Here is an 18,434-nt window from a genome sequence, read left to right on the forward strand (position 1 = left end):
ATGAGGGCAAGCTGGCGCTAACTATTCGTTTGAACTCACACACAAACACACAAAAGAGGCAAAATCACTTTTCTCTCCTACCAGTTCCATTTTATTTTTGAAGTAACAAATGACAGGTGGATAAACTCAAAGCAACACCCTCACCTTCAGTTAACTGACAAGGAAGGGGCTGACTGGACTTCTGCGGTCATGGTAGTTCTCTAGCCGTTTTTCACTAGGAAGTCAGAGCCCAAGAAACACCTGGAGTCGTGGTCCATCTGTAAACTGGATTTCACATAGGCTTCATGGAAGAATCAGTGTTATGTTCATCCTGACCAATGGCCACAGCAGGAACAGGTAGTGTCTAACCTGGAGTCAATATATATATACCCCATTTAAGCAGCTGGGGCTCCTAAGTAGCAGTGTTCTGCTAGAGCCTGATCATCCAGAGGGCTCTCCCTAGTAGCCATGAATCTGATCTGCCCTCTGACTCCTCGGGGAGATGCCCTTCTTATATTCAGCAGCTTAGAAGGTACTAGTTTATCTTGGAAACTCTTGTGGAGAAAGAAGTGAGCAAGGCTCAAGCTGTAGTTTACCTGCCAGGACAAACAGCCCCGCAAACAAGCTCTCACAGTGAGTTCAACAAACACTATCTAGACAAGGTCCCACAAGCGAAAGCCCTTCTTAAGTAGGGCTGTGCAACAAGGAGAGAACAATGTTTGGAGAGAGGTGGGAAAACACAGGTTCCAGACCCTCAAGTCATGTAGGTGCTCTGGTCCAGTGCAGGCTGGTGGTGCCTGTGGCCAAGCCACCAGCGTTGCCCACTGCTTGTGTTGCACTCAAGCTGCCAGGGGCATGGAGGGGTTTGGTTTTCTTTACAAATTAGCACTTTGGTGAGAGAGCGTTGTCTTCAGAAAATCAGTAAGACCACAAAGAACAAAGGGGTGGGGGGGTGGGGGGGGTAGTCCCAGACAAGCAGTTACATCAGCATGTCATTTAAAACACTGGTCCTTACCACATGGCCTACAAGGTTCAGTCACACTCCCCATCCCAACCATGCCGGGCTCACAACTAGGTAGGAACTAAGGTGGCCCTGCAACTCTGGGACCACAGCCCACTCGGTGTGAACCAGACGACTAAAGAGCCACAGGGAACCAAGTCCAATCCACAGATGTGCTTTTATTCTTCACAAGGATCTAGAATCTGATGCAGAAATGTCAGCAGCCCTGAGATTATGCCCTCTGTAACTGCCATGGGTGTGTGCGTGCGTATGTGTGTGAGACCCACAGACCTAGAGATGGGTCAGGACGCCTCTCTGCCTTGGGCTTGCTAGGGTGACGAATGCTGCTCTCTGGGCTGGGCTTTATTGGTGGAACTGACGGTAAAACCACTACAAGCACAGTGTCGGGTGCGCTCACTGGCATCTCAAAAGTAATTCTCCTGAAAAATGTAAATGAACAGATTCCATATGCAGACTAGAGATGATTTACACTTAAAACATTTAAATATAAATTAAGCTATAACTTAAGTTACAACCAAAAGAAAAAACAAAACAAAACAAGACACTCAGCAATTGAGACTGCTGAACACATACACAGGACACCCCAACACGAGGCCATTAAAGCGATGCCATTTTCATTGTGCCAACTTTACACTCATCACGTGCTAGTCCACGGTGTCCCATCATGCCGTCTGGCACTGCACTCCAGCCCGGGGCCCATCGTCGTCCTCCTCGTAGGCCTCCCTGTGTTGGCGCCAGTTCTGCTCGCTGGGATTGAACTCCTTCAGCTCCACCTGGTCCATGTCATCTGTAATCCTCACCTTCTGCCGAGGAGGGAGCAGAGCTTCCAGCTGAGGGAGCTTTTCTTGAGAAAGCCACTGTTTTTCAGGAAAGAGCACCTGTGAAGGGGCAGGTGGAGAAGAATGTAAGTGTTTGCTTTTCCAGTGAAGGCATTTCTATCACGTACCATAAAAACAAAATGCAGTGAACTTACTAAAAATTGTATGATCAGAGTCCCTTTCTCGAGGGGAGCTTTATAAATGGGCATCCCTTCATTGCGCACACATTTCAGGTCCCCGTGCTTTATCACTTCACCTGCCACAGGAAAAGGTTGGTTCTGCATTAGTGACCAAACAGGCAAATAAGGCAGTGGTTGGGAAGGATGAGTGGGGTCAATCTCCCTACTGGGAGATCCAGCGGGGAGGGATACATCCTAGAGCCCTCAGCAACCAGACAAAGGGGAGGTGTAACTCAGCATCTGACTGAAGCAGGTTCCTGCAGTCGTCCCTGGTGGGGTGGGGGTGGGGGGGTGGGGGTGAGGTGAGAGGCTCCAGCTCCAAAGCAGAATGCGGGCACACACAAGGTTTGGCTGGCATTACAAAGTGGGCTGCTTTCAAAACGTAAGTGGGTGTCAGAAAACCCATCCTGCCTGCCTCTGCAGGGGGTTACAAATATCCTGGAGTTGAGTGGGCTCATCAGAGACGGGAGCAGTAAAGGGCCCCACCTGGCATAAGGACCTGTTCAGGGCTATCCTGTAGGAGGTGCTGGCTTCCTGGGCAGGCAGGGAGCTCACACACAAGGTGGCTCAGGCCACGGGCAGTCGCCCTCCTAGTTAACCCACACACGCACTGGAGCAAGAAGGGGTCTCCTCCTAACGGCTCCCACGGGTGTTTATATCCATGTTATTTCAAAAGGCAGGTTGGACCTCAGCGCTCTAAGTCTCCCTAGTCTGAAAACATTTCCCTCCAAGTGTGGGGAAAGAGAAGACAAAAGGGTCTCTTGAGAAAGTAATAAAAGCAGGCAGACAAATGTTTATTAAAAAAAAAACAGTGGGGGGGGGTGGTTAATAGAGGAAAAGGGGCAATAGCAGCTAAGCACTCACTAATTTACCCAGTAGCCCTCCCTCCTGAGAAAATGATGTTCCACACAAGGGATTATTCAGAAAGTGAAAGATCTTCAAAAGGCAATCTTTGAAAACACACTACAAGCTTCTAAGCCCATAGGTGAGTACCCTCGGTGATAGACAGCCCTGGGAGCCTGCTGAGTGAGTCTACAGGATGCTATCACATGGCTGACTGGGCCCAGCACGCTGCTGGGCTTTCAAAGTGTTTTTTATTCCCCCAAATAATTGGGGTTTTTTGGTTCCCATCACAGGTCACTTCTTGTTGCTCTGAAGAACTTCCCCACACTTGGTGTATCTAACTTGTGTGTATAAGAAACTGAGAAGCCAGCATGGACAACTACATGGAAGTGATGGCAATTTGCCATGAAGCAGACTCGCTTCTTCCTCAGTTTGGGGACACTGGACCCTCACAGTCTTTCATTCTGTTCTGGTTCTCAGCAACAAGGCTCAAGACACGTTCTGGGCCTTCTGGTGAGGAAGGTATGTTTCAATAGCCAAAGGAAAAGGAAGGAAGAGGAAATAAAACAAAGAAAAGGTATAATAAAGGAAAAGAGGACACTATGTATAAAAAGCAAAGAAACTACATGTCCAACAGAAAGATGAGTGTAAGTCAGGGAGCCCCTCCTTTCCTCAGGCTCCTTCCTCATTCTATCGTGTGGCTGCCAACAGCCGAGGCAACAAGGAACGCTGGGCTCCATGGCGGGGCCCTGCCCCAGGCAGCTAGCTTCACCTTGCTGACTCAAGACCTCAAATCTCCAGTCCTTTAGACACATGCTAACTTGGGTCATGGGGAGGCTAGCAGAAGAAAGATGAAGGGAACAGAAGACACAGGGAGGAATGCAAGAGTTAATGACTTGAGGTTAAATACTGTGAGCTGATGGTGCACGGAGGGGACAGCCATCCTCTAATGAAGTATATGGCTGGGTGACTATGGGACTGATGGTCTGTTCTGTAAACCTTCACTCAGTTAACAAGAAAAAGGAAAAACAAAACAAAAAATTATCTTGCCCTTATCCAAAGATGGGCTTGCTCAAAGAAGTAACATCTACCCTGGCCTGGTTCTTATAAGGCCTGGGCTCTGAGATGACCAGGGCACTGGGCATGCAGCTGCTCACAACCAGTGACTGGTGTATGTGAACTGGGATCCTCAGTGGGTACTTGGGCAGTCAATGGTATGAAGCTTTAAGGAAAGGTGTTTTATTTTTAAAGTTCATATAAATTTTGCATAGTACTGCAATGCTTTCCCCAAATCTTGCACACACACACATAGAAAAATGAAACAGCAAATGGTGTATAACAATCAGAGAATTGGGTAGGAGGGGAAGCACAGTTAGTTCTTACACTAGTTTTTTATACAATTTTTTTATAGGTTTGAAATGTCCACATAAAGTGTTAAAAAAAAAAAAAGAAGTCTGATCAAGGCTTAGCTATATAATCCCACTTAAAAATTCTGCCCAGAAAAGCAGCAAACAAAGAGCCAAGAGCCAGAGAGAGAGATTAACAGGAGAGAGGAGAAGCCGACTAAGGAGAGGGAGAGGCGGACAGAAGAGGTCTAGGAAGTTGGTGAGGGAGGCCAGGCGGCACCAGGGTCTGCTCACCCCACTAGCCACCAAAGTCTATCACCAGTCACCACTGCCCTCTCAGCCCTGAACCCTTCTAGTCGGAAATCCTTGGCTCCCTACAGAAGTTCTTCTGTGACCCAGTGACCAATGAGGAGCGGAGAGGAGAGCAGCACTGCTTAAGGCCTGAGTGGCTTAGCCATCCACCATACCTTGTCCAGACATGGACAACTGACCTTTCCCCACATGGAGTCAAGCACTATTCAGACCCAGATTCCAGTCAGGGTCCCAGCCTGCTTCTCTCCCTTTTCCAACCTGTCTTCCCAGCCTCGCCCCTTCTAGGAGGTGCTCTGGTGCCCAGGGCCCTCAACTGCATGAACCCGGATTCTCCTGGAAGCCCAGAATTCCCAGGTGCTATTCTGCGGAGGGCAAGCTCTCAGGAGCCTTTCCACCCAGATCCTGTGGATGTATGCACACAAGGGCAGACCCTGGGGAAGCCACCACGGATACTGACAGGGAAATTTTTTTTCTGGAAAATTCTATCCTACAATGTTTCTCATACATCATCTACAACACAGAGGCCAGGGAAACATGTGGGTGAATCACCACTTACTATATATTTTTATAATTTAAAAAATAAATTCAAGCTCAATTAACAGAGCCCCAAGATCTGTTTGAAGGTCTTCACTACCTCAAATCTAAAGGAAATATATAAAATTCTCAAGCACATCAGCCATTGGTGATGGCTACACACCTAGAGAAAATCAAGTCTCAAGAACTTGGTAACAGAAGCCAACCGAAACATGAAGTGATGCTAACCCGCCAGCATCACACAGAAGAATGACGGTGGGAACACACCTGGGAAACGTTACCTGATTTGGAGGTAATAACCAGGATTCGATCATCCAGTGTTTTTATCGTCTTCTTGAAGCCACAAAGGGCTTCAGAAAGCTGAATTTTCATTTTCATGATCAAATCATGGCCTCGTCTCTGAAAGACACTATGATCCTTCTGATCAAGCACAATTATGACGTCACCAGGCTCCAGCTCAGGCTCCTGATCGCCTTCTCCATGAAATAGTATCTTTTGCCCATCTTTCATACCTATGAAACATCATCCCTTTCTGATTAGCCAGGTCTCTTGAAAATCAGACTTTCTGTAACGCTTTTGAAGAAAAAACATAGAGTCCTTTGGGAGTTGTTTAATCATCAAAGCTCCCACCTTTAAGGGGCTAGGGGTATGGCTGAGAAGAGGGCACGTTACCCTTGGCAAAATGTGGGTCCTCAACCAGGTGTGTGGCAGAAAGGGGCACCCAGGCTCTGGGATACTACAATAGTAGAAGCCCCTGCTGCCCAGTGCGCACCCTGCCTGACTCTGGGCACGAGGGACCAGAGTAGCCAGCAAGTTAGTGTAGATGGACAGGCTCAGGTTACGGCGTGTGTACACAAGCAGCCTCTACCACCGCCTGTGCTGGCTTGTACTCCGAGTCTCATCTACGCGCTGGATTGGGAAGCCACATCAAAGACAAGACACTGGAAAAGACAGTGCTGGTGGGCTGAATCACAGGGAAGGCACTGGATTTGGGAGGCTCTGATACAGAGGGAAGAGGTGTGGAGAAAGGAACATATAACTACAACTGACACCAGGCATCGTGGCCAATGGGCAATGAAAGCTATTAGGAAGAACATCTCAAAGAAGGAATGTTCTGAAAATGGCAGGAGAGGGCAGTTATCTTTGAGAGCACCGGAGAACTTGAAGATGACCTAGAAATAGGGGGAATTTATGATACCTCTTCCAATTTATTTCCCTGCCACCCAATCTATGGGTCCTGCAATTAGTAGCCGACGGCCTTTCCATCAAGGGCTGGTTCTACGCAACCTCACCTTTTTCGACGTGCACCTCAATAATCTTCTTCTCCCGGATCACTTTGGCACCACTGCAGCTCTCACAGCGGTCCTTGGGGTTGATGCGCTCGCCCTGGCCCTTGCACTCGCTGCACACGGTCTGGATCTGCTGTACCATGCCAGGCCCAATCTGCTGAATGTGGATCTGCATTCCCCGCCCCTTGCACAGTGGGCACTTCTCCACAGACCCCTTCTTCCCTCCGACACCTGCAGAAAGGAGAGCAATGAGAGTCACACTCACCCCTTAGAAGTGTCCCTGCTGGGTGATAGAGCAGAAGGGCAAGGACCCATGAAGACAGACACTGGGGCTTGAGTTCTATGTGCAAACATGAAAAACAATACCAAAGGGTCTAGATGATTCTAGTCAAGCAGGGATCATCTAGATACTAACTTTGGTATCAATTATTTGTGCATATGGCCAAATTCATCACTTCAGCTTCTCTTTCTTCCACCCTCAGGTGGAAAACACACAGGCTTAGAGGTGAACGAGGAGGCTAAGGGCTCTGGAGAATAGGAGAGCCCAGCCCAGCCCAGCCAGTTCTCTGGGAGCCAATGTGGGCCAGGCATCACCAGATTGAACTTTTCTTGAAAAATCAGATTTAAAAAAATAGTCAGCAGCCTATAGTTTGCTACCTGGCTTTATAACTAGAGTTTTACTGGAACACAACCATGCTCATCCTGTGTTGAACTGTTCAAGGCTGCGTGTGTGCAAGTGTGGGCAATGACAACAGTGACTGACTGTCTGATCCACAGAGGAAACCTCTGCCATCCCCTGGGTTAGGTGAACTCTCTTGATTTTTAAATGTTTAAAATAATTGTTGACATTATTAAATAAATGTACAGCTCAAATAAAACATTCCTTCTGGTAGATCTGACCCTAAGGACACCTGTTTGCAACTTCTGCTTGATCCTCACATTTGAAAAGATTAATAATTTTTCACTGAATTATAATTATAATTATGGGATGTAAGAAGACAAAAGTGAGATTCATTCAAAAATTCATTTTACCTTCGCATTTCTCACAAATTACATTTTTCTGGAGAGCCAATTTCTTTGTGACTCCATTATATAAATCTTCAAGAGTTACCGACAACTGATGGACAACATTCTTGCCTTACCAAGAAAAAAACAAAAATACGCAATTAGTAATACTGTATTAAAAAAATAGCACCCCTTCCCAATGAATGCTCAGTCACAGAAGTCTCAGAGACTGGAAGCCATGTCTGTTCCTTCCCTACCTTAGAAGCAATGCTAGGATCCTGCCTGTCTGTGGTTCTGACCCTCTGCCAATGACAGAAACAAATATTCTCTCTCTAGCTATGAGGTAGCAATTCAATCATCTATAGCTGTCAACGAAAAGAGTTTCTACCTTTATTTTCCAGAACTAATCTGAGCACAGAGAGATTACTAATTGAGAAAAACCTAAACTCTGGTAGCATAGTAGTTATGAACCGGGCTGCTAATCTCATGGTCAGCAGTTCGAAACTACCAGCTGTTCCATAGCAGAAAGATGAGGCTTTCTGCTACTGTAAAGATTTATAGCCTTGGGAACCCGTACGGGGTCACTATGAGTCAGAACTATGAGTCAGAACCAACTCCCTGGCACACAACAACAGCTATTATTAGCCAACCAAATTGGTTTGTTTTCCCCATAAAAAGAGCCCTTCCTCACAGATGAAAATACTCTCAACCTTCAGTTGAAACTCTCCCTTGGGTATAAAGCTCTTTACCTTTTGGAAACCCATCACCCTTTTGTAATTTGTGGTTAGGTAGGTTTTCTTTCATCAGCCGAAATCCTGTGTTTGCTAGAAAAAAACGGGTATTCGTCCCAGGCCATGGCAGCCTATCAGGCCTGAGGCACCAAGCCCCTCACTGCTGCCCAAGATTCTCAGTCACCAAGACAAGCTGTCCTGGCTGGTCCCTCTGCGAGACAACTTAATTTAAAAGTGTGAAGCTGTTCATCTGCAGTGAAAGAGCTGGACAAGACAATACCCAAGGGTTTAATCACACATCCACCCTGTCAATTAAACAAACAGGCAAAACACCCAGACGACAGAGGGAGACCTGTTCTTAATAAACACTTTGTGATCTCAGAACACTGTGTTCATAGAATTGACCCTCACGCTTTCAAAAGTCCAAAGTCAATTATAATGTGAGAACAAGTGCTGCCTCATTGATCTAGAGTGCTTGTTGACCCGAATCACACTTCTTTACGCTCCAATGCAGAACTCATTTTTTTCTGATTTTATCCGGAACTATAATAATAAGTTTGTTGTCTGGTGTTGAGGTCCAAAGGTGATGGATGACCTAACAGTAAGCTGGAAAGGGGGAAAAGGGCCTACCGGAAGTTATAGGTCCTATCTGGAAAGAGGTAAAATGTTAAAAAATTAGAAAGAACAAACCCTAGAAGTCAGAATCAGAGCAGCCTGGGACCATTCGACTAGGGGCCAAGGGTGCCTCCCCCACCTTCCCAGTAGTTTTCCCAGGAGGAAACTACTGACTCTGGAGCAGTCTGAAGAGAGAGACAGTTAGTTCATTCCACAAGGATTTTAAACCATTAAGAACCCCCTTCTGAGACTAAGACTCAATGGAAATACACGTTCTGATTGGTGACCACGTTGGTCACCGATAAGGAGAAGTGAGGGAAAAACAACAATGAAGCAGCAAGCTAAGCCCTACAACATTCAATAGACTCCTGTGAACCCGGGTGAAGACCTGGTTGGCCAGCAGTGTGGCAAGTCCAGGAGACTCTTGGGCCCAGAGTCAGTGACATAGCCAAAAAAGGACTAGAGTGGAGAGTGAAGCATCCAGCTGATAAAAACAGAGGGCATATGCATAAGAACACCCACACTTGCAGATAATACCCACTTGACCTGGCTTCAATGACTGGAGAATCAGAGCTCAACCAGAAGAAAGAAGAGGAACAAAAGAGTAATCTGATATAATTTGATGAACCTGACCTACTCCTACACCTATAGATGCAGTAGCTAAAATGAGGGAACAAATCTTCATAGCAAGGATCATTCCCACCCGCTCCATACACAGAGTAGACAGGGATAGGCAACTTGGACACTGGCTACCCAAAATAGGGGGGACTACAAAGGCAAGAAGCTACTGGCTAACAAGTTTTCAAGAGGGAGCCAAATCCAGAGGGTGTGGGTGAAGGTAGACTCTTCACTGAGTAGTATCCAATCTGTCTAGGCAGGGCTGATGAAAGGAGATGCGCATAGGTCTCTTGTGATACAACACTGAATAATTGTTATCAGGACTGATTATGAGGGTTGGAAATGTAAAGTGGATGTTTTGTAGCAAAAGGAGGGGAGTGACTGACCTTGCAGTCTAGGAGTGGAGTTCCCTGCATCAAGGAAGAAGAGCAGAAGGCAGGACCCTACCCAGAGAAACAGTGACACCAGAGACGGAGGCAGAGACAAAGACATGGGGAGATGGAGCAGCTGGGGACTTTAGACCCAGAGAGGGAGAGGGGTTGTGTGTTGATGACTGGGGGGCAGGCTAGCAGGGTATATCCTTTGGTTGGTTGATGATGCATAAAGGGGATTGTAACCATGGCAATGAGACGATATATGATAGGATGAATTTAAGTAAAGCTAATGTTCTCCCAAGAAAACTCACATAATTTACAATACAACATTAAAAAAAAAACATAATAAAGAAGTCAGTGACCTGGAAAATCTTCTGCAAAGACTGCAGTGAACGTGGCAGAGGACCCAGCAGGACAGGGGAGTGAGTGAGCCCGGGCCAGTCCTGGCCAGGCAAACAGGCCCCTCAGAGGACAAGCGCACCTCCAAGGGAGAGCATTGCTCTTGACAGACATCAGGCACAATCATAAGCCCGCTGCTGTTGCTATGCCTCATGGTGACCCCATGTACTGCCCACAGGAGGAGTTTCTTGGCCATTATCACTATGGAAGCAGATGGCCAGGTCTTTCTTTAGCGGCACCACTGGGTGGTTTTAAACAACCAACCTTCTTTCAGTTAAGAGCCGGGCACAAATTGTTTGCACCACCAGATGCATTTACCTCCGTCAGGATACAGGTACTTGACCCCAACACTAGTGAAAAAGCAAACAAGCTGAACTTGACCTTCTTTTTCTACCTACCACTCCGCTGACTCCTTTGAGGCAGCATCATCTGTCAGGTAGTTGCTGAGTATAACGAGAGAGTCAAGGCAGCCTGGATGTTAGACAAGTGAAGAACTATGTAAAGCTAACGGTTCTAAAACATGGCAGACGCACCTTTCAGAGCATGGCCCATCCTGACTCCAGCAGCATGCATGCGTTCTGGAAACGCCAAAGCTTCCTGACATTTCTTTAAGAGCACCTACCTCTTCTCTCTCGTGCCATCCGCCCTCCACCACCGAAGAACATGTCGAAGATGTCCATGGGTGACGAGAAGCTGGGGCTGCCGGAGCCGCCTTCCTTAATTGCTTGCTCCCCACCCTGGTCATAGATGTCCCTTTTCTTTGGATCTGAAAGCACCTCATAGGCCTGGGATATGAGTTTAAACTTTAAAAGAAAAAAGAGACAATGTTTGAGTTGTTTAATTAAACAAACCCACCACGGGAAGGTATACACAGCAACAGAGGAATTCAGCATCCAACTCCCTGAACTAGAACTTTATTTTTCCATTTTCTCTCCTCATAAAGAACACAGGAAAATCCAGGACAAATACCCTTAAGGTGGCAGGGATGCTGCAGAGAAGAAGAGAACAGAGGGGTGTGAAGGTTTCGCCAGAGTCTGGTTGTAACAGAAAGAAGTGATTTGGGCCCGGGATGCAGTTACATGTGCAGGACAACTTGATAAAGCCTGGGACTTGGGGTGCCATCCCTGGTGTTCCAGCTTCTGGGGACTGCTTTATGAGTTTACCAGCATGCAATTCACCTGCAGACATCCTGTGAGTACCTCCCACATGCCATACACTACTCCTAACCTGGACTCCCAGTCTTCCTCCCCAAACCCAGCTCCTTCCATGGTCTCCCTGGGATCTTAGTTAACTGGTCACACCAAATATCTCATTTCCTCTCGCCCTTGGTGCTCATCAACCAACAAATCCTGTTGCTCAACCTTCAAATTTGTTTCTACAGTAACCTCAGACAGGCCCAATAGCCTCCTGCCAAAATGAATCGCTACAATCCAACTAAGAACAAAAATTAGAAAACCTAAATTAAGGGTTTACGGCAAAATGGGTCAGGACTCTTCAAAAATGCCAATGTGGTGAACGGCATGATTAAGGGAAAACAGGAAAATTAAATGCAATGTGTGACCCTGGGTTGGATCCTTCACTGAGGAGAAAAATGCCAACAACAAATACTATTGGAACTGAAGAACTATGAGTCGTTTTTCTCAATGTCAAACTTGTTAAATTTGATCACTGTATGGATAAAACTGTGTCCCCTTAAAAATATGTGTCAACTTACCTCAGTATTAGGTGATTACCCTCCATTTTGTAACCTAATGTAATTGTGTTGCAAACCCTAATTTCCATCCACCAGGCATTCCTTTGAAATTTTAAACAGGGTCACTATGAGTGGAAACCAACTCCAGCACTTAACAACAGCATGATGGCACTGAGGCAGGCCACAATCTACAGGATTTGGCTGGGTCCTGAGCCAGTTGCCTGACATAGCAAAGAAACTAAACTAGCAGAGAAGGAGGGGCCTAACCACCACCAAGAACGAAGAGCTGGGAGCGAGCACATCCTTTGGACCCCGACTCCGCGTGCTTAAAGCCTCCTAGGATGCCAAGACACACATGGAGAGCTCAAGAAACACTGGGTCTACAGGTGTTGAAATGCGGCAAGGACCTTCCCACAGAAGTGACAAAAAGGCAAAGCCTTCTGGAGCTCACACTCTGAATTTGGACTTCTAGCTAAACTGTGAGAGAATCTATTGGTTAAAGCCCTTGTTGCATTTCCGTTACAGCAGCACTAGATAGCTAAGTTACATGGTTATATACAAGGATGTCCTTGTTCCTAAGAGAAACATATTGAAGTACTTAGGGATGAAAGGTTATAATATAAACAACTTACTTTCAAAATCTTTAGCAAATAATAATAATAATAGAAAGGGATACAGCAAATGTGGGAACTTAATTACATCTTTCCTATAGGTACGTAAGCTAAAAAAAATTCAATCAAGACACTAAAACCCCCAAATCTATCCTTTTCACTATTGCCATGCCTGCCCCAGCCAAGACCACCAGCTCTTGCCTGGGTTGCTGCAGTGGTCTCCCAGCTTCTATCCCACCCCAGCTTTTGGTCTGTTCTCTACACAGCAGTCAGCGGGAGCCTGATATTCACGCTGAGCCTCTGTCCTGAACCCTCCAAGGTGTTGGAATAAACACTCGAGTAGAAACCAGCCCCTTACTCTAATCAACAAGTCCAACCTGACACCTCTCGGCCTTCATCTCCTCCTATACTCCCCAGCCCCCATTCTCCAGTGTCAGCACCCCAGCATGCACCTGTCCTTGGCCTGGGAAACCTTCCCCATGACCACTTTCAAGCCTTTGCACAAATCCCACCTTCTCAAGGAGACTTCCCAATGACCTTGTTCTAAAACTCAGATCCCACCCCCAGAATGTCCCATCTCACCCCCACTGCTTTCTTCCTTTCTATAGTACTAACCACCTTCTAGCATACCCTGGCATATCTTGCTTATGTTGTATGCACCCATGGCAATGTAAGCTTCTTGAGGGCAGGGGATTTTGTCAGCTTTGTCCACTACTGTCTCCTCAAGCTTAGAACCATACCTGGCATGTTAAAGGCAGTCAGTAAATATTTGGTAAATGAATGGTTCAATGCTGGAATACCCTATGAATGAAGAAGGATCTGAGTTCTCTCTGAACCAGTTTATATATAAATATCATATCATGAAGCTGTCTCCATAAAACATACAAACTACCATGAAGCTATGACAAATATGGGAACAAGTGACAGAGACATTATGTTTTCTTTTCTTTTAAAGGTCTCTGAGCTGAGGTAGCTAATAGAGCAATTGAATAACAAGTCTTAAAGAGACATCAGAACCATACACAGGCAGTTAGATCTTTGGATGTTAATTTCCACATAATTTCTGCAAAGACTATCATCCACTACTACCTCTTTCCTCAACAAAAAAATTGAGGTGTAGGAATATGATGTATAGACATACAGAATATCAGAAAGCAACTAGGCCAGGCTGGACCCCGAGAATTTCCTGGACCTGTTTATAGGCACACATGCTTCCTCAGAATGTCCACTAGAAATACCCACCAAATACCCTGAATACTCACAAAACACTAGGACTTAAAGGGATTAAATCTATATTAATAATCTATTGTCTATTCATAGAAACGGATGGTAGTGACTTTCCTGTCACTTGGGGCATTCAATCAGGGGCAGACCTAGCATGGCATATTGTGAGAAAGAACTCTTGTGGTCCATCTTCAGGAATTCATGAGACTGCAAGACCTGGCAGACAGATTGTTGATTTAAGCAGGCTATACTAAGGTGCGCCTGACCCAGGCCACAGTGTTTTCAATAACCTCATATGGATGCGAAAGCTGGACAGTGAATAAGGAAGATAGTAGAAGAATTGATGCCTTTGAGTTGTGGTGTTGGAGGAGAATACTGAAAGTGCCGTAGACTTCCAAAAGAACCAATAGATCTATTTTGGAAGAAGTGCAACCTGAATGCTCCTTGGAGGCCAGGATGGCTAAGCTTCGTCTCTCATACTTTGGACATATTGTCGAGAGGGAACAGTCGCTAGAGAAGGATGTCATGCTGGGTAAGATGGAGGGTCAGAGAAAAAGAAGAAAACCCCCAACGAGATGGATCAGCCAAGTGGCATCACTGATGGCTTCAAATGTGGCAGCAGTAGTGAGGTTGGCCCAGGATGGGACATTGTTTCCTTCTGCTGTGCATGGGGTCGCTATGAGTTGGTTCTGACTTGATGGCACCTGAAAACAACATTCTGGGACTAGGAAATTTAAATAAAAATACAGCCATTAAGACTTTGGGTACGCCATTTGGCTTCTTTTGGGGGAGGGAAAATGGGATGTACCATAGAATTGTATATGAAGAACTGGAACTGGAGGGGCTTTTGGGGGGACAAGAATAAAAACCATTTGTGGAGGGCCACATGGCATGTCTGCCCGTGTCTATGGGGCTGGTGGCCCGATTTTGCAAAATCGAATAAAGAAAACTTTACTCTCGCTAAAATGAGTACAGATTGGATTATTTGAGCGTTTGTCAGAATAGACAAATATGGAGGCTCTGACTGACTACTGTGGAGTCCATCCCACCTCGGGGGTCCCAGCACTCCAGGATCTAACCCAGCCACTTGCCTGTATCTGCTTCTCATAGCTGGGGAGGTGACTGCTCGGAGCAGCTCATTTTTCAGATGGTGACAATCTGCCATAGACCCTTAATGGATTATTATGCAACTGGAAAATGGCTCTGAAGACCATAAAGTCCTTGGGAAAGTACTTGTGATCAAATAGTGAGTGGAAAGGAAATAAAGTCCACGTTCCAAAATGACCAAGATCATCGTGGGGAAGGCCTGGAAAGGAGTCCACTGAGACTAGTTAGACTAAAACGTTCTGCAATATTACAGTATTTGTGATGAGGTTTTAACGGGAAAATCACTAATTCAAACTAAATATGACAGTGAAATTGGCCAAAAACTCCTCTCAAAAGCTCAGTGTAGTAGCCAAGAATACACACCCTTCACTGCTCCTGAAAGGGACTATCTGGCTGAGCCACCACCCTTGTGTTTTGCAGAAAACTAGCCACAGATAAGCACAGACTCCATGCAGAGCGCCCGACAACAGACAACAAACACAGGCTGCCCACTGCTTAGCAACACAGGACAACAGGGCAAAAAAAAAAAAAAAGACTGACACCCCAACGGCCTTCTCAGTTGTCCCAGAGTACGGAGGAAAGAAAGGGCTGGCTTAATCTATTTTTGAAGAGGCATTAATAATACAGATGGAAACAAAAATAAAAAGGCTCAACATGTGACAGATAAAGAATACTTAGTCATGCACGAGAAAGAAGAGGCCTGTGTAGTGCTCCCAGCACCTAGTAGGACCAGACTAGAAAGCTACCTAGAGTCCTCTCTGGGGAACGTCACAGCAGAATGTCTGTACATTGTGTTCCTACTCTCCTCATTCCAGTTCAGATTTCCACTGGCCCCTGATTCACCCTCCCTTCCCCAGAATCATTTTCCTTCCAGTCTGTGCCTTCTACAGGGCTCTCTCTGCCTCTACACAGGAAGTACAAAAGTGCATTTCTTCTCATGACCTCTTTCGTAATTCATCCATTCAACCAATACACATTTTAGCAATACACCAATACACAATACAGCATGGCTAGACACAGGGCATGTGCTAGCCATGGGGGCCAGAGCCCCAATTTTGTTTATGTTCCCACAGGGAACACCAGTATCAGACAAGAAATCACAAAGTAGGATGAGTACTAGGGCAGTGGGTCAGTCTATGGGGTCAGAGGCAGCCTCTGGAAGATGTTTTAGCAGAGAACTGAAGGATTTTATTATCTTCCTGGGAAGTGGTGGGGGCAGTGAGTAGACAGGATTTCTGGCAGTTGGCACATCACAGAACCTCATCCACCACCAAGGGCCTTACTAGGTGGCTGATACTCATGTACCTGATTATAACTTTACCTTAGTTTACAACTAACTAGCCACCTGCTCAATAAGGCAAATGCCACACAAATATACAGGGAAAAAACAACTTCAAAACACTACAAGCAACACTCGTATCTCTAACTGTATTTATTCATTCACACAGCCAGGCATTTCCTCTGACCTGAAACCAGGGTGGAATAGGTGTTCCCCCCATTACCTTTAGCCAGTCAGCTGGAAGGGAGAATTAGAGGTCCAGACGTGCTCTCCTTAAAGAAGATTCTCAGAAACAAACTACAGAGAATTTAAGGAGCATGTCTATGAATCACCACCAACATGTAGAAAGCTGGTGACTTAAAAAGTGACAGTAAGCCACCTAAATATAGATGAGAAAGAACATGAGTGGGTAACAGACAAATGGTCTTACAGGAAAATCATTTTAAACTTGTGACAGCCATATTCGGCACATGAAGCTAAATATAAATATTCAATCACTGCTGCTCCGGGCCAACCTGGCCTTCAGCAGTTTTCTCCAGTTTGGAATCATGAACACAGACAGGTATTTTGATACACATTTAGTTATCTAAATGCTGGTCAAGGGCTCTGTGGCTTCAAAAGTGGCCCAGGTGTCACTGTTATAAGCTCCTACAACACATGGATCAGCCAAAGATTTATAAGAAAACGGCCAGACGTGAAGTGAGATGTGCCTGATCCTCAAAGTCACCTATTCAGGTGGCTCAGAGCATCACTGGGGATAAAAGGGAGGATGTCTCTGGTTCCTGTGAACAAGTGAAAACCATTTAATTTGGTTCTTTATTGTTCAAAGCATTTTTCAACTTGTTGTAGATGCTTATCACCAACTGTGGGCCATTTGTCACAGAAAACCTGAAGCAAAGACGATGTGCCAGAATACAGATCTTCCTGTCCACGTTTTAAAAAACGAAATTTCTACTATTATGCAATGTCTGACCATTTTTTCCAAGCAAGAGAGAGACATACAAGTTGAATCCTAACATCTCCAAGAGAGATACCAGTTTTTCCCAAAGTATTGGTGGTGGTGATGTGCCGTGGAGTCGGTTCCGACCCATAGCGACGCTGCATAGGGTTTCTGAGGCTGTAAATCTTTACGGGAGCAGACGGCTTTCTCCCGCGGAACCGCTGGTAATTTCGAACTGCTGACCAGAGCTCCCAAGTACTACTTTAGATGAAAAGAAAATTATCCCTACGGTTTATCTGAGCGTAACAATAATTCAATCGCAATGGTTCCCAGCAAATACACAATGTCTGATGGTGCATGCCTTGGTTTCCCTGTTTGCCGGCTGCCTCTCCCACAGGAACGCCTGCAAACTCTATGAGCAGAGGGTTCCCATGTTTAAGTCTCACCCGTAGGAGCCCCATTAAACACCTGTAAGAGTGAACGTAGGAATGAATGGGCTCCGGACAGGTGGAAGCCCCTAGGCCCCGGCACCAGCCCCGATTCTCCACCCGGCGAGACTGCGGCTCGGAGACTCGCCCTCCACCTGAGCCTCCGCAGCGGGAAGTGCCCGGCTCCCGCCTCCCCAGCTACGCGGCTCGGGTGGCCCCGCCGCCTTCAATAATTCACAGCCCCAGTCGGCGAGGGCTGAATAATTCACCCGCGCCCGGCCCGCACCCGGCCCGCACCTTCTCGCCTTCATCCGGGTTCTTGTCGGGGTGGAACTTGAGCGCCAGCTTGCGATAGGCCTTCTTGATTTCCTCCGGGGAGGCGCTGGGCTTTACCCCCAGGATGTCATAGTACTGGGTCTCCTTCACCATCTTGTCTCTGCGGGGCGGGCGGGGAGAGGCCGCTCAGCGCCCCCAATGCCCCTGCTAGGCCCCTCACTCGCGCCCCCGCCCGCCGCTCCGTCCGCCTGGGTCACAGCCGCCGCCGCCGCCACCAGGGGCTCTGGGGCGCCCGCGCCGGGCCGACCTCCGCGTCAGGGTACGCCGCACTTAAGCCGCCGGCTCCTCCGCGGCGGGTTTTATTCGGCGCCGGCGGAAGGTTCCGCAAGGAGCCAATGACGCCACAAAGGCCCAGAACCTTCGCGGAGGTTCCAGCGGCGCCCCGAACATCCCGGCTGGGGCACGGCGGTCGCTTCGCAGCCTTGCCTGACCCGGGTCGCGGGGGCCCAGCGCAGTCCAGCCCGCCTACCTGGTGTCCTCTGACGCCTGCTCGTCAGGGCGCCCGTCCGACTCCCCCGAACTCCAGTTCTGACTGCCGCCCCGGGCCATGTTGGGGGCTTTGGAAGGCGGCTTCGACGTGGAGGGCGCCTTCCGACGTCCGTCCCGCCGCCCCGGGGCCGCCCCTTTGCCTTTCCGAGTGTCCGTGGGGCCGGCTGGCTCGAGGGTCCGGTGGCCTGGAGTGCAGCGCTGGCGGGAACCCTGAGCCGAGGGGCTGGAGTGAGAGACCGGCGTGCTGCGGTCCTCGGCTGGTCT

The 18,434-nt window shown here is 47.3% G+C and overlaps 1 protein-coding gene across 1 annotated transcript; it reads right to left on the reverse strand.

Moving 5' to 3' along the window:
- Window positions 1-1,662: 1,662 nt before the first annotated feature.
- DNAJA4 (DnaJ (Hsp40) homolog, subfamily A, member 4) lies at window positions 1,663-18,230 on the reverse strand. The gene is made up of 8 exons (XM_006870890.1): window positions 18,151-18,230; window positions 17,643-17,781; window positions 10,686-10,866; window positions 7,354-7,458; window positions 6,325-6,552; window positions 5,314-5,544; window positions 1,974-2,074; window positions 1,663-1,878 (listed from the first exon to the last, which is right to left on the reverse strand). Exons 1-8 carry the CDS (start codon window positions 18,228-18,230, stop codon window positions 1,663-1,665), a joined length of 1,281 nt encoding a protein of 426 aa, XP_006870952.1.
- Between the last annotated feature and the right edge of the window lie 204 nt (window positions 18,231-18,434).

The sequence above is a fragment of the Chrysochloris asiatica genome, unplaced genomic scaffold (assembly GCF_000296735.1).
Source record: "Chrysochloris asiatica unplaced genomic scaffold, ChrAsi1.0 scaffold00156, whole genome shotgun sequence".
Lineage (NCBI taxonomy): Eukaryota > Metazoa > Chordata > Mammalia > Afrosoricida > Chrysochloridae > Chrysochloris > Chrysochloris asiatica.

Coding starts and splice junctions, on each gene's coding strand:
- DNAJA4 (XM_006870890.1), bottom strand. CDS start 18,230: ATGGCCCGGGGCGGCAGTCAGAACTGGAGTTCGGGGGAGTCGGACGGG. Junction 7,459..10,685: donor GATGGCACGAGAGAGAAGAG/GTAGGTGCTCTT, acceptor TTTCTTGGTAAG/GCAAGAATGTTGTCCATCAG. Junction 1,879..1,973: donor CTCTGATCATACAATTTTTA/GTAAGTTCACTG, acceptor GCCCCTTCACAG/GTGCTCTTTCCTGAAAAACA.